Source organism: Macrotis lagotis, chromosome 8 (genome assembly GCF_037893015.1).
Source record: "Macrotis lagotis isolate mMagLag1 chromosome 8, bilby.v1.9.chrom.fasta, whole genome shotgun sequence".
In the NCBI taxonomy this organism is placed as follows: domain Eukaryota; kingdom Metazoa; phylum Chordata; class Mammalia; order Peramelemorphia; family Peramelidae; genus Macrotis; species Macrotis lagotis.
The window spans coordinates 169,873,964-169,890,098 of NC_133665.1; the positions used below are offsets into that span (position 1 = coordinate 169,873,964).

At 43.0% G+C, this 16,135-nt stretch overlaps 1 protein-coding gene across 2 annotated transcripts; it reads left to right on the top strand.

The window, feature by feature from the left end:
* Positions 1-705: 705 nt before the first annotated feature.
* On the top strand, positions 706-7,180 carry THOC7 (THO complex subunit 7). Of its 2 annotated transcripts, XM_074198826.1 has the most exons (9): positions 749-812; positions 1,645-1,779; positions 3,202-3,319; positions 4,318-4,445; positions 4,718-4,804; positions 5,654-5,711; positions 6,143-6,209; positions 6,566-6,635; positions 6,958-7,180. In XM_074198826.1, the coding sequence occupies exons 4-9, from the start codon at positions 4,337-4,339 to the stop codon at positions 7,023-7,025; spliced, it is 459 nt and encodes a 152-aa protein (XP_074054927.1). In that variant the 5' UTR covers positions 749-812; positions 1,645-1,779; positions 3,202-3,319; positions 4,318-4,336; the 3' UTR covers positions 7,026-7,180. The 2 variants fall into 2 exon arrangements, with proteins under 2 accessions (XP_074054926.1, XP_074054927.1); XM_074198825.1 differs by lacking the exon at positions 1,645-1,779 and having other exon boundaries at positions 706-812.
* Positions 7,181-16,135: the final 8,955 nt, after the last annotated feature.

Here is a 16,135-nt window from a genome sequence, read left to right on the forward strand (position 1 = left end):
CGAAGGGGCTTCATCTGTCCGAAATCTCCTCCGCCTTCCTGACAATAAGCATTCCAATGGAAACCCGGGGGGAAAGCTCCGGGAAGAGGCGGCTGTGCAGGGCGCGCTGGGGCCGCCTCCCCCGGTCTGGCTTTGCTGGGCGGGGGTCTGGGTTCAAGGGCGGCCCCTATGCCTCGGTGCGCCCCGGGCCGGGGGGCTTTTCGGCCGGTCTTCGGGCTGGAGTGTGGGGGCCGGGGCCGGGGCCGGGGCCGGGGCTGGGCAGCGGGCGGCGGGGCCGGGCCGGGGCCGGGGCCGGGCCCGGTAGCTGTCCCCCGCGGCCCGGCCCGGCCCGGCCGCTTCCCGCGCCAACTTCGCAGGTAGCGGCGGGGGCGGGGCTCCGGGGCCCCGCCCCCTGCCTCGGCGCGCGCGCGCCGGCGCTCCCCCGCCCTCCCCGGCACGCCCAAGCCCCCCGCGGTGACCTTCGCCTCCCGCCCCTCCCCGCCCGCCCCGGCCCCGGAAGGGGGGCCCGAGGCCCCGCGGGCCCGTCCCCCTCCCGCTCGGGGCCGCGCCGCGGGGGCGCGCGCCGCCGCGCCCCTCCCGCCCGGCCCGGCCCCGCGGCGGCTCTCACCTGGCGGGCGGAAGCGGCGCGTCCTGCGGCGCGGGGCGGGCCGGGGGCGGGGCCGGGGGCGGGGCCGGGGCGCGCCGGGCTCCGCCCCGCCCTCCCCTCCCCGGGGGCGGGGCAGCGGCAGGCCCCGCCCCGGCCTGCGCCCGGCTGCATTGTGGGAGCGCGGGCCGCGCCGCCGCCGAGGCCAGCATGGGGGCCGTGACGGACGGTGAGGGGGCGCGGGGCGGGCGGGGGGCGCCGGGACCCCCGCAACTGACTGCTTCAAGTTTTTCAGCTTCATGTTTAGTCTGTGTTTGAATCGTGACCGCGGAGGGAGGGCGGCCCGGGCCCGGGCGGCCGGCGGGGCGGCGGGCGGAGCGGACACACGGGCCGGGGCGGCCGGCGGGGCGGACACACGGGCCCGGGCGGACACTCGGGCCCGGCCAGGCCGCTGCCGCGTCCTTTCACGGCTTTGGGGTGCTGCGAGGCCGCGGGGTTCAGGGACTCGCCCGAGGCCGCGCGGCCGGGTCACTGTGAAGGGCCTGCGGCCGGGTTTGGACCCAGGGCCGCCCGGCCGCCCCCGGGGAATCGGAGTGGACGGAGCAGAATTCTCCATTTTCCTAAATTGTTCCGTTTAAAGGCCATTTGGGGGCGGCTCGGTGGCCCCGGAGTCAGGAGCACCTGGGTTCAAGTTCGGTCTCAGACACTTAACAATTGCCTAGCCCTGTGGCCTTGGGCAAGCCACTGCACCCCGTTTGCTTTGCCAAAAAACTAAAAAAAAATCCATTGTGCTTTTTTTCAGCCTTTTCCCTTTAGTCTCCTTCCCTGTGCCCTCAGTCTCCTTCCTTCCTGCCTGACACTCTCAGGTGCCCACAGCCCGCGGGGCCCTGGCACCCCAGCTGCCACTCTGAAGCTAGCCTCCTTTTCCAGATCAGATTAGATTGGAATCCTAGAGATTTATCGCTTTCATTTTGTCCGTCATCTCAGGCCCTGCACCCTGGTGAGGGACCCTGTATGCCCGCCGACCCCGGCCCTCAAGGTCCGACTCCCTCCTTTCACAGATGAGGAAACCGAGAGCTGGCCTGAATCGAATGACTTATTCACAGTCAGCCAAGTAGGAAGTAGCAGAGCCTGGAGATGAAGCCCAGGGACTCGCCCTCCCAACCCAGGACTCCTGTCCGGCCTCGTAGTTTGGGGTACTGTTGACCACGGTATTGTGGCAGGGAGGTGGTGATGGTGCCGCGGAGAGAACACTCAAGTGCAGATGTGACTGTGTGACCCTGGGCAAATGACTGCTCACTCTGCCTCAGTTTTCTCCTATGAAATGGGGATGATGCTATCACCTACCTCCCAGGCTTGCTCATCAGATGAGATAATAGCACCTAGTAAATGCTAAGCAAATGTCAGCAATGAATGTTATTACTCCTCCCTGCTGACTGTTCCTCAGCTTCTGTGTTCCTTTCCTACCTGCTTCCTACCAGCCTTCATTCAGGAATCCCCTCTGTGCTCAGGGGTTCCCTTATTATCTAGATAAATCACCCCTAAATCTTTGTATCCGGGCCTAATCACTACCAAGTTGTCTGCTGGACAACCAAATCTAGGCCTCCTGCTTGCAGCCTTTCCTATCTTCAGATCCATTTACACATTTGTCTCCCAGTCCCACTGGTCTTCCCTGTCTTTTCATTGGCACCCTACTGCCTCCAGGAACTAACTCTCATGTGTAAAGCTCTTAAACTATGGGGTCCTTTCTGGGTCACCCCATAATGTAGGTCATTTGAATATAATCCCCATGTCCTTTATGACATAACTAGGAAGTTAAAACAACTTGCCTTTGGTTTCACAGCGAAGTATCAAGTGAACACAGGTCTTTCAGACTTAAGTTCAATACTCTACTACTGTTTTATATCTCTTGTTCTTGGGATTAAAAATACCTTCTACTTGGGCTCTGAAACTATTGTCAAACATTTGGGGAATGATTTATCAGGCAGGAATCCATCCTTTTTCAGCTAAGCTAGAACATCATAACTCTGGGGAGAGGCCCTTTCAGTGGTCCTTACTCTTTGTTTTTCCTTTCCTTCTTTTTAAGCTCAGTCTAACAAGGGGAAGAGAATTTGCCAGAAAGACCAACTAAGAGGCTCAATGAAATTGAAACTTTAGAGATTTGGGAATGATAAATTGAAGTTTATATATTGAAAACACTAAATAAAGCTTTTTTTCTCCCCTTGCTTGCACTGCTCTTGCAAGCACACCCACAAACACCCACATTCACATGGGCTCATTGCCTCAGGCTTCCAGAGACCTCCAGGAGCACCTGTGATGCTTAGCTCTTTCAGTGGGACTCAAGGATGAGAGTTCACTGTTTTCACCTGTGGGGTTTGGGGCAACCTTCATTTTATCTGCTCTCATTTGCATTTGTAAAATGAGAGGTTTGGACTGATTTTTTTTTCCCACTCTAGGCTTATAGTAATTTTCTTATCAGTACCTGGAAATTTCTTAGGAATTTTAGCAGGAGTAAATTACTGTTGACAGATTTGGTTGTTTTAATCATTGTTGCACCTGAACAGAATACAATTATAATTGATCTATCATTTTAATATCCATGATTTTCTTTGTTTTAGATGAAGTTATTAGAAAGCGTCTCTTAATCGATGGTGATGGTGCTGGTGATGATCGGAGAATCAACTTGTTAGTGAAGAGTTTCATTAAATGGTGCAATGCTGGATCTCAGGAAGAAGGGTATGTCATTTTAATGTTGATTATGTGCCATTTTCCCCATTTGATTGGGTGTGTGCATGTTTTGCTCATTCTCAATTTAGTTATAAATGGACATCTGTCAAAATCAGTCAACTTTTAGGTTTTTTTTTTCAGACATTAGTGCCCTGTTTCGTCTAAAATGGGCCAAGGTTACCACTAAGCGGATGTTCAAAAATGCTTCCTTTTGACTTGTTGTAAAGAGAAACTTCCTCATAATTAATACTTGAGCAAAGAGGAATGAGCTCCCTGAGGCCTCCAAGCAAAGGCCCAATGATCAACTTTGTGGGTTCGGTTTTAGAGGGAATTCATCTTGTGAATTGTGTTGGACTAATTGACAACATCAGAGACCTCTTCCATCTCTGGAATTCAACAATTTTATACACTTAATTCTTGGAGTTTATGAAAGGGAGATAAAAAGACTGAGTTCAGATTGCTTATTTGGTTCCAAAGATGTGATGAGGGAAGAATGTGTGAATGTTGGATTTTAGTTATATTTTCACAATTGTGATATCCCATTATTAAGATAATCAAAAATTGGCTACACGTTCAAATTAATGAAAACTTAGCAAAGTTTCTTGTAATATCTACATTAGCTTTCTAAATAAACCAAAAAAAAAAAAACCAAACCAAACATAAGGTGAAATGAATACCAACAGCAAAGTTATATATTTCATTTCATAAGTGTTTGTTGGTTTATTTTAAAATTACTTATTCAACTCTACTGAAAAATCGCCTATTAAAGTATAATATGACCCTAAACTTAAGTTTGTGAATTGTTCATTCTCAATAAAAGTAGGCATGGGAAAAGAAAAATGCCAGTAACTCTAAGTATGTTTTAAATGAACTCAACCTAGTATATATTCATTGGTATGATAACAGTATTTTTCACTAAAATAGAGCAGTAAGATTTTCATTATTGACAGCCACATATTTAACAACTTTTTTCTATTTTAAGCATTTTTGCTTTTCATTCCTTTTAGCTATAGCCAATACCAGCGTATGCTGAGTACATTGTCTCAATGTGAATTTTCAATGGGAAAAACCCTGCTTGTATATGATATGAATCTCAGAGAAATGGAAAATTATGAAAAAATTTACAAAGACATTGGTAAGTATAATAAAAGTGATTTATATTTAGAGATATTCTTGCTTTATCAGTCTTTTAAGATGGGGGTTTTAAATCTGCAAGAATGTTATCTAAAGATCTTTGGTTCAGAAAGATTCCTGTATGGTATTTTAGAGAAAATAGCTCTTTTTAAAATGGTGACATTTTATTGACAGTTAGAAATTTAGGTAAACATTTCAGGTTGACTGAGCAAAACATTATTATCAATGAAGTTGCAGCCATATCTTTTTCATTGTTTTTCATTTTTAATATAGAAAATAGCATAACTGGAGCACATGAAAAAATTGCTGAGTGCAAAAAGCAGATCCTTCAAGCAAAACGAATCCGGAAAAATCGCCAGGGTAAGAATCCTGTCTGATATAATGTGTTCTTAGAGGAGACCTGTAGTATAAAGGATGATGAATTACAAAAAAAAAGGGGGGGGAATGTCTGAAACTTAAAAATATCTCTCAACATTTAAACCTGATAAAAAAAAGTCATTCTCAACATCTTTGCTGGTTGGAATGACTTTTTTTTATCAGGTTTAAATGTTATTTATAATCTTTGTCTTTTATTCAAATGTATTTTGAAAAAAAATCCTACTTCATTCCTTGTAATGCCCCTTATACAGTAATTGATCTTTTTGCAAATGATGGAGGTCCTGCACCAAGTGCAAAAGAAAACTTGATTCGCCTCTTAAAGAGCAATGGAACTGACCCTTGACACATAGCACCTACCATATGGATCCAAATCTAGACCAGCCACCAGAGAAGACTGCAACTCTAAAGGGAACAGTCCTTGAATCCTACGCTGGAAAGTAATACAGAGAATACCACATCCAAACAAATGACTGCTCTGGCAGTTTCTATTGGAAGGGACTGCAGCAATAAGCAGACACTGCCTCCCTTTAGGCAGAAAGATGGAAGAAAGGTGCTTCTGGGCTTACCAGAGGAGACTTAGGGGCCAGGCAAACCAAAAGAATTTGTGTTGATTAAAGGTGGAATCTTTTTTTTAATGTAACTGAGCATTGAAAGAAGGTTAATCTACATCTGGATCAGTATGTGGTGTCTCGTCTCAGCTGATTCTCACCCTCATCCCTGAGAGAGAGAACCGAGAGCACAAGTATTCTTTTCATTTTACACAAAGGTTCAGTGATCCAGACTAGGTAAAACCAAGCCTTTGGTAAATAGCAGTGGTTTTCTGTCTTTCAGAATACGATGCTTTGGCAAAAGTCATACAGCACCATCCAGACAGACATGAAACATTAAAGTAAGTTTAGTGTTTTACTTTCCTTGTAATTAATACATGTGTCCCCTTCAAGGTAAAAGCTGTCACTTTCTCTTTTTCTCTCTCTTTTGCAATTCTGAATCATGCTTTTATTTCACATCACTAAAAGAAGATCTTGTGACTTATAGAAAACTTGTAGTGGATTGATTGAGAGTGAAAGAAAATAAGCCAGAGAGAAACCAGGGGGTCCTATTATACCTGTTATTCCATTACCTGAAACACACACACGAGCACTTCAGAACTATCCAGCAATGGGGTCGGCTCTTCAGTCACGGCAGCCAGATTGTCTCTGATACTGTGCACAAGCACTGTGTCCTTACCAAGGGTTGACTAAAAAAAAATCATTTATTTGATACTGATTCTTTTTCAAAAATAGGCAAAATGTACACTGCTCATTTTAGTCTTTTTTTCAGGGAGCTCGATGCTTTGGGGAAAGAATTACAGCATCTTTCTCATATAAAAGAAAATGTTGAAGATAAGGTATGTTGGTGTGTCTGTTAATTGAATATCTGTCAGTCTGTCAGGGCCAGGCTCTGTACTGATTGCTGGGCCCAAACCAATCCTTGCCTTCCCCAAAGCTCCATTCTAAAGGGGGGGGGGGGGGGGGGGACACGACAATGTGACAGAGGAGAGGAGAGGTAGGAGGATGTTCAGGAGACTTGACCAAGCCCTCTTATTGGAATCTCATTAAGGGCTGGAGGGGGTTAGTTGGGTGAGAGGGAAAAGGAAACCTGGGAGAGGTGAAGGTGGAAACAGTGAGGTGAACTACCTTTTGTGAATATGCTTCTATTTGTAAATCACCTTAAATGGAAATCCTTTCTTTCTTTTAAATCAAGCTGGAGTTAAGGCGAAAGCAGTTCCATGTTCTTCTGAGCACTATTCATGAACTTCAGCAAACATTAGAAAGTAAGTGTCTTCTTTGAAAACCAGTGGCATTTTATCTTGACGTATTGCCAACCTGTTTCTATAAAAAGCCAAAACTCCTTTCCAGAAAGTTAGTTTAGCACATTGTATAAACCTGGGGTCCTGCCTGTCTGGGGAAAGCGGCAACCACCTTTTCATGAAAGCAAAAGTTAGAACTCTTCCACCAGCAATAGGGAAGGTGCTTGCTAGCTAAGGTTCCTGAGAAGGGGTCAAGATTCATTAGATTTTTAATTTGCATTTTAGATGGATTTCATCCTGCTCCATACTGGCACTAACTAGTTTTATCTGTACTTCTCAATTTCAGATGATGAAAAACTCTCAGAAGTGGAAGAGGCTCAGGAAGCAGGCAGGGGAACAGAGACAAAACCCTAGGCCAATCCGACTACCATGAAGAGACCTGAATAGCATCGTCTTAGTTTCCTTCCACATGTTCAGTTGTTGTTACTTTGGTGAAACTAACAGACTATGGATGATCAATTTTTATTTTTTTGACATGCCCAACTAGCCAAAGAAACTATTTTAATGAAGTTTGGTTTTATGAAATTTTTTTTTTACTCCAGTGTTTTCAGTTTGTGTTTTAATGTCTGTTTGGTAATTGAAAAAATTGAAATTGGTTTTCACAAGTTGTATTTTACAAGGAAACACTTCTAGAATATACACATGAAACATACTCATATTTATATACAAATGCGTCTGTGATGAACAGGGTCTTCTTCCTCTTCCTGGAATGTCGGTATTCTCAGTTCTCAGGAGCTGTCCACAGGACAGAGCAGGGTTGGTTTGCCCTCGTGATCAAGGAGATTCTCATCAAGTTTTCCTGACTCCCAGACCAGCATGTGACCACAATTTTGGTCACACTTCTTCTATCTATGGGGAAAAACACATATACAAATAATTAGTTTCTAATTTAGAGAAATGAGTTTGTTCCCTGTTAATAAAAATGAAACAAATTTAGTCATTAAGATTGTAAAATATTTCTGATAAAAGCTGTAACTCTGGTTTAAATGAGACTGGAATCCTTTCTGGTCTCCTAAATGAGCAGACAGCTTGAGGGGATTGAACGTCCAATAAGCACATGATACTTTGAATCCAATAAGGACCTATTCATAGTGGTCTTAGAAAGCCCCAGAAGAAAATTGACTGCTTACCCCACTTTGGACAGTTGGGACTCTAAACAGGAAACATTCTGGAGGAAGAATATGGGAGTATTGAACACTGAGGGGTGCTGATTGCTGTCCTCTGGCAGTTGACTGTCAGCTTTCTCTTGGTGTTTCTTGCCTCTGCTGATAGGTCCTGGTCACTGCTCCTCCACTCACCCCAAGACAGCCAGTTTGTATTAGGCACTGAGGATCCAAATGTCCAGGTGAGTGACTGCCCACCAGAGGCTTATAGGCAGTCTTCATTTCCTCCTCTCTCCCATCCCCAATCGTTCCCAGTCTTGCTCAGGGCTGTTGTATATGTTCAGTGGAGTGAGAGGGAAATGGGACTGGTCATTCAACAGTTAACAAAAGGAAGATCACTTAGGGAAAGATTAGAGGAGAAAGACGACCAGGAGTCCTTAAGTTTCTCAAAACCCCAAGCCCAGGGTACAACCTCAACAGGCAGGTCCATGTGGTGGGTGGTGCCAGATTCTGATGCATCTTTAAAATGCAGAGTGGAGAACATGAGGCAGGCTGACAGCAGAGATGGTCCCTGGTAACGTGTGTGTGTGTGTGTGTGTGTGTGTGTGTGTGATAAAAAACAAAGGCCCTCCCTGAGGAAGAGATGAACAGTAGTCATTGGCTAGTGAACTATTGGCATCTACAGATGGGCCAGAGCCCACTCAATTGCCCACTGACCACAACTGTAGCCTGTGCCTGCCAGGACCAAGTATAGCCTCCTGGGACCTGACTGCCCCACTGGAAAGAGGCTTCCTGTGGAAGGGTCACTGGGCCCTCCTTCATCACACCCTTTTCTACTGTAGTTGAAATCAAGAACTGCCACATGCACCAGAGGATTCTGACCTGTCGTGAGCTTGGCTTCCTCTTCAGTGGGCTTACCTCCAGTAGGACACTCTTCCTCTTGCTAACTGACCCACCCTCTCACACCAAGTGACCATCCACAGTAGGAGACAGGAAACAAAAAGATGCAACCAGAGATGTAGTTCAAATGCAAGTTGTTGCTATATCTGCCTTGGAGGAAGTGATTCACGGCTGAAAGCTCCAGGGAGAGAGAATTCCAGCTCACAGTTCAGGACTGAGCTGGAGACTGAAAACTGATGCAGCACCCCTGCCTGGCCTCAGCCAATTAACTGGAGTACAATTGGTTCATTTGTCCTGTCCCATTCCAGAAATGTCTCTAGGTGCCACAGTGGATGGAATGCCAGGCCTGGGTCAGGAAGACTCATCTTCCTGAGTTCAAATTGACTTTAGACACTTCCTAGCTGTGTGACCCTGGGTAAGTCACTTCATCCTTTCTGCCTCAGTTTCCTTGGCTATAAGATTAGCCGGAGAAGGAAAAACACCAGTATCTTTGCCAAGAAAGCCCAAAATGAGGTCATGAAGAATTAGATACACCTGAACCACAACTCCCTTGCGGGCAGTTATTAGATTACTAAAATTCAAGAGTTCTTAGTTTTTATTTTGTCACTGTTGGGCTTCCTTTTGCTGAGCTCTCTCTCTCTCTCTCTCTCTCTCTTTCTCTCTCTCACTTGTCTGAATATATATACACATACTTTCTATAGACTCACATAAAGTATACTTTGTGTTATCAACAATATAAAGTGTATTCTTAGAGATAGTTTAGTTACAACTAACACCAAGATACTTCCAAGTACCTGCATTGTCACTTTAAAAAAATACATGGGAGTGGTCTTAATTCAAGAGGTTTCATCCAAGGAAATTTGATGATGATGATGATGATGACTGAGCAATATAAAGGAATCCAGTCTCAGCATGAAGAAGGTGGTCTCATTCTTCAGTAGCTGTTAATTCCTTCTCAACCACCCCCACCACCAAAATTAATTTCTCCTGGCAAATAAATATTTACTCTAAAGATAAACTGAGTTTTGAGGAAATCATCTAATGCAACTTGGAGAACATATTGGTTTCCAGGCTGGAAGACACAACTGGTGTGTCGAAGAGATGGTTTAAAATCATTATCTTCAAAATTTACTTCTTCAGGATGTTGCATATTCATCTAAGTGTCCCCAAACTGAAGTAAGGCAGTTTAATCTTCCTGGATTAGGGGTGACACCCAGTGTCAGTAAAACACCATCTGGGAGGCTTCACCAAAAGCTAATCTGGGCTCTCCTTCCTCTGCACCACCTATCCTCATTTTCATGGAGTCATTTCCAATTCTAAATGGCTGTGATGTCAATTGTTCTGGGTTGAACCTGACTCAGACCAATCCCTCATAGTTTATGGTGGTTAATGGTACAAGTGAGAGTTCCAGATTCATTCATCAGTAGTGGCTGGGCTGGGTGACCCAGTGGATCCCGTGCTCCTGTTCCTGGTTTCAGAAAGATCTGAAGTAAAGTGACCCTGGTTGAGTCACCTTATTTAAATTTACCTCAGTTACCTCAACTGTAAAATGAGGAAAATAATACCCACCTCTAAAGGTAGTTGCAAAGATGACGTAAGATGATATTTGTAAAATATTTAGCATGGTATCTTGTATATCATAGGCTTAGTCCTCCATCCATCCAAGGGGTAGCAATGGAAAATTTAGGGTAGCTAGGTGGCACAGTGGACAGAGTACTGGCCATGGAGTCAGGAGGACAGGAGTTCGAATCCAACCTCAAACACTTGAAATTAATTAGCTCATTGAAACCCTGGGCAAGTCACTTAATTCCAATTGCCTCACATCCAGGACCACCCAGTCCTACTGATTTATATCTGGCCACTGGATCCAGATGGCTCTGGAGGAGAAAGTGAGGCAGGTGACTTAGCACAGCCCCCCCTCACTCAAATCCAATTCATATGCTTGTCATGGTATCACCTCCCTAAAGTCATAGTCTTCCAGAATGAAGGACAAACATCAATATTATCATTATTATTAGCAAGTGAAGATTTACTTAGCTGTAGTAAAAGAAGTCTATTCAGTAGCATCTGTCCTGAGGATAACCAATTTTTTCAGCTAAATGGGGCTTCGTTGCCAGAGTTGGCAGTTATCCACCAACTCAGAAAGAGACTGGTACCCCTCCTAGATATCTCGTCTTCAGGAGTCTTAGCCAGTGAGTCAATGAGAATGGTTTCAGTGCCTTTTAAGGAAAAGCTAACCTAACTTGCTTGGGGGAAAGGAGTCTGGATATTTCTTCTACCATGAATCTCTGCTCTCATCTCATGACCTCATACTGCCTTCTCCCAACCGCCTGTCTCTGAACTCCCATGGTCAAACACTAGTTGAATCTCTCTTTCTTCTTTTTCTCTGAAATGTGATCAATCTGAACCCAGTCCCAAAGACAGTGGATCTAAACTCAGGACCTGGTTCAAATTCTACCTTCTAGACTTGCCCCCAGTCTGACTTTGGCAAGTCACTTAAACTCCTTAGACCTCAGTTTTCTCATTGGTAAAATGAAGGGGCTTGGACTACATGGTCCCTGAGATACTTTCTAGCTTGAGAATTCTGATCTGCTGAACCTTTTGGTGACTCATTCTCAAAGGTCCAAGGAGAAAAAAAAAAGAAAGGGCTTGCCAAGCAGAAGAAATAATTTTTAAGAAATCATTTATACTAATGTATTTATACCAATATATACACATTTATACCAACAATTCCCCACCTCCAATTTCCAGAATAGAGTGGGAAACAGAATGATACAGTGAAAAATGTGATAAATTTGAAACAAAGGGAATTTAGGTTTGAATCCAAGCTGTGATGTTGAGGACCTTGGTAAAGTCACTAGCTTAATAGAACTTCATTTCATATTAATGAAAGAACTAGATCTAGGGGCTCAAACTCAAATAGAAAAGGTCACTAAATTGTACTTAAGGATCCCTGTAACCCCATAATGACTTAGAAAACCACAATTTCACAATATCTTTGTTCTGCTATATTTTTATTTATTTTGTTGAATATTTCCCAATTATATTTTAATCTGATTTCCTCCTACATTGGGGAGTGTCGGACACTTCTGCACTAGATAATCTAACTCCTTTCCATTTTTCTTTCTACATCTCTACTTTTATAAGAAAAGTTGGGGGCGGCTAGATGGCACAGGGGATAGAGCACTGGCCCTAGAGTCAGGAGTACCTGAGTTCAAATCTGACCTCAGACACTTCATAATTACCTAGCTGTGTGGCCTTGGGCAAGCCACTTAACCCCATTTCCTTGCAAAAACTTTAAAAAAAAAGAAAAGTTATAAGTTGCTATAGAGGTCCACAGTGGACCAAGGAAGGTTATTGCTCGAAATACATCACAGCTTACATCCTAGATGACAAGAAGTTAACCTGGAAATGTTGTATTTCCCTGGAACCCTCATTCTAGTTCTGAATTTACGTTTCTATTCTGTTTTTTTTATTTTTTATTATATTAACCTCAAATAAAATAAATATTTCAATATAGAAAAAGCAGTTGATACATGAAACTGCAAATCCTTATTATAGATAATTCCCTACTTTTAAGCATATAATAAATTCAATATATAAATTTCAAAGTTATCTGCTTGTATATGATTCCTTCTGTCTTTTTAGTATCTTCTCTACACTTAAAAATGTTTTAATGGGGGGTGGCTGGGTGGCGTAGTGGATAAAGCACCCGCCTTGGAGTCAGGAGTACCTGGGTTCAAATCCGGCCTCAGACACTTAATAATTACCTAGCCGTGTGGCCTTGGGCAAGCCACTCAACCCCATTTGCCTTGCAAAAAAAAAATGTTTTAATGGCCCTTTTTTCTTTTCCTTCTTTCCTTCCTTTTTTCCTTCCTCTCCTCCCCTCCCCTCCCTTCCTCTCCCCTCTCTTCCCCTCCCCTCCTTGTCCAGATCATTTTACAGATGAAGAAACTGAGGCTAATCGGGTAAAATATTTGTCCAGGCTTATACAGCTAGAAAGTGTTTGAGACTGGATTTGAGCTTGGTCTCTTCACTTTAGGTCCAGGCCTCTATCTCCTGAGCCACCTAGTTACCCTCATAAATCCCGGAGTCATCTTTATTAGAAGCAAGGTTATTACAGGGCTGGGATTGTAATGGGGTTGAACTGATGGGGACTTCCTGGAGACTGCCCCAAGGTATCTAGGCCCGATATGTCAGGGCATCTGAGGGACTTCTGAGGTTTATGGAAAACAACCATAGGAGATGGAACCAGAGGGAAAACAGCAAACAAAGATGGAGAAAGGAGAAAACCTCCCCAGGTGTCGCCCAATATTGATGCTGATGATAGTTAACATTTCTATAGAGTTCCAGACACTTTAAACATGTGATCTCATTTGGTCTTCATAACCATTCTGAGAGATAGCTGAAGTATTATTAACCCCATTTTACAGATGAGGAAGCTGTGCATCACATACTCAAAAGGTATATGAGGCTGCATTTAAACTTCCTGAGTCCAGGCACAGCCCTCTATCCATTGCTCCATCTAGCTCCCAAATCTATTTTAAGATAAAAGTAAAATATTCCAACTTTCAGATGAGCTGGGATATTATTTCTTGAAAAACAAAATCTGTTGCCCACAATGAGGGAACTTAAAAGTTCTGCTCCTCTTTGCCTTTTTCTCTTTGGAAATAATCTGAGCTTCTTGAGAGCAAGGTCTATTGCATTTCTGTCTTTGTACACTTAGCAAAGAATGTAGTTTCTTGTGCTTAGCAGGGTATTAACAGACACTTTTTGTGAATTGGTTCATAACAGAGAATTCTAGATAAGGTCCTCTTTTCTTTCTTTTTCCTTTTCTTTCTCTTCCTTCCCCTTCTTACCATAATTCCACTTTGCTTTCTAGAATGGTTACATCAATTTGCAGCTCTACCACAGTGTCTTAATAAAGTTCTGTCTTTCTCCACCCCCTGAGTCACTGACTATTCACATTTTTTCACCTTTGATAATTTGCTGGGTGTGGAGTGGGACTAACCCTCTTTCTTAAAAAAAAGACTTAAGCAATAGAACAATCAATGGATCCATAATATTAAAGGAGAGGGGAGCAGGGAACAAAAAAAAAAAACCTGTTCTTTTGAACCTCAAGATATTTTCTATTTTGTTTTCTTTCTCTTTATGTTCGAGAAGCTGCTATCATTTACCTTTGTACCTTATTATTTGTTAAGGGAGCAACTACTGATAAAGTTCAAAGGGAGCTATTACTTCTTCTGAGGCCTACTGGTAAATGTTTAACAATCAGCTCACTGGCAGGGAAACTATATGCAGGCCACACCTTTAAGTTTAATCTGCATTATTAACATGTTCCCTGTCACTTTCTTAAGTCTAGATAATAATAATAATAATAATAATAAACAATAAATCTGATCCTGATTTATAGTATTTATGAACTGAATGCTCACATTGAAATTTTAACGATTGATTCTCTTCATCTGATTGGAGCTGGCTCCAGCATCTCCCTGGTTCTGTTTGCTGCTGCTCAATTAGCCCAAAGATGCTTCATTTTACTCTATACTCCTTAGGCATCTTTTTCAGATAACTGGAGAACTTTTGACCTACAGATCATAAGATCACATCCTGGTAGTTTTAACTCTTTCATCTTTGGAACTTCCACCCTGGGAGGCTTCACTGCCATGGCCTAGCATCTGCCCTTCCAATGGTTAAATTCATTTATTCAGTCACTTACTTGGGTAATCTGAAGACTCCCTTATCTGGCCCACTTTTTCTGGGGAATGTCTGTCTCACTTTACTCCCTACTTACCTTATCTAGAATTCTCTGTTATGAACCAATTCATGAAAAGTGTCTGTTAATACCCTGCTAAGCACAAGAAACTATATTCTTTGCTAAGTGTACAAAGACAGAAATTCAATAGACCTTGCTCTCAAGGAGCTCAGATTATTTCCAAAGAGAAAATAAGAGTACATACAAATACAATAGAAAGGAAATTTTGTGGGCTAGAGTTCCAGCAGTTAAGAAGGTTCAGGACAATAGTCCTAACAAGTTGCCAAACTGATATTTGCTCACAAAGTTATTTTATTTGAAAGTAGTAACCAAGGATCTGTAAACTTGATGGGGGTTTTTTTTCAGATTTTTCAAGGCAATGGGGTTAAGTGGCTTGCCCAAGGTCACACGGCTAGGTAATTATCAAGTGTCTGAGATTGGATTTGAACTCAGGTCCTCCTGACTCCAGGCCAGTGCTCTATCCACTGCACCACCTAGTGGCCCTAGTTTTTAAAAATTTTGATAACTACTTGGATATAATTGATTTCCTTTGTAATCCTTGGTATTTTATGTTTTTAGATGAAAAAAGGGTCCATAGACTTCATTGGTGGTTCATTTTACCAAAAAAAAATGTCAAAATACCTTGATTTAGAGGCTAATCCCTTTTCTGCTGTTTATTTAAAATGGATTTAATTTAATGGATCACATACAAGCAAGATAATAGGTGGTGCACTTTATGTAAATCCTTTTAACTCTCTAACCTACCTGGAGGAGAAAAATCTACAGAACAAAGAAAGCACTTTGATAAGTAAGATAAAATCATTTTAAACAAATACCTGAAAACTCTGATCTTAAAAGTGATCTCTTGTCACTCCTATAAATGTTTCCATTTGCCCTTGACAAAAGCACAAGAGAAAACTGAAGGTTTGTCCCTAGTACCTGTCTTAAGATCCAGCTCCTCCAGAGGAACTCTGCTCGATCCCCCACCTTTGAAACTGAGAAGAAAAGTGGGGGGGAGGGCTGACATTGGTTTGTCTTCTGATAGGGAATCTAGCCTAGATTAGAAAATCCCAAGGTTACAGAGATTCTGTTCATAAAACAATCCTTTCTACCTATCTATCTACTATTCTCTCTCTCTCTCTCTCTCTCTCTCTCTCTCTCTCTGTCATTGATATTAATAGAGAATGTAATCTCAGTTGAATGATTAAGGCTGAAGACTTCAAAGAGTTGAAAAAAATGGATGAAAAGAGAAGAGATAGAAACAATGAAAGAAACTTTTTCTTGGAATTTTTGAAATTTTTTCTTGGATTTTTTGAGAGATTGAGGAAATGATAGGATCAAGTGAGAATTTTTTAAATGTAGAAAAAAGATGGACATGTCTGTAGGCATTAGGAAAGGAATAGGTGGAAAGAAAAAGATGAGATATTTAGAGGATGATTGTGGGAGCAATCTTCTGGTAAAAAAAGGAGTGGGTAGGATCAAGGGCAAATATAGAGGTTGACCTTGGTGAGGAAAAAACCCATTTCTTCGTCAGAGACTGGATTAAAGGATTAGAAAATGGGGGAATAATGTCAAGGGGTACTGAGATTAGAGAACATGACAAATGCTCTCCATTTTCTCTAAAAATATGAGGCACCCTAGACTGAGTGGGTGTGGGAAAGGAGCAGTAATGGGGAAGAATAAAAGGTCGTCTTCTAGAGCAGGGC

Coding starts and splice junctions, on each gene's coding strand:
- THOC7 (XM_074198825.1), top strand. Junction 3,320..4,317: donor GCTGGATCTCAGGAAGAAGG/GTATGTCATTTT, acceptor CATTCCTTTTAG/CTATAGCCAATACCAGCGTA. Junction 6,636..6,957: donor ACTTCAGCAAACATTAGAAA/GTAAGTGTCTTC, acceptor TCTCAATTTCAG/ATGATGAAAAACTCTCAGAA.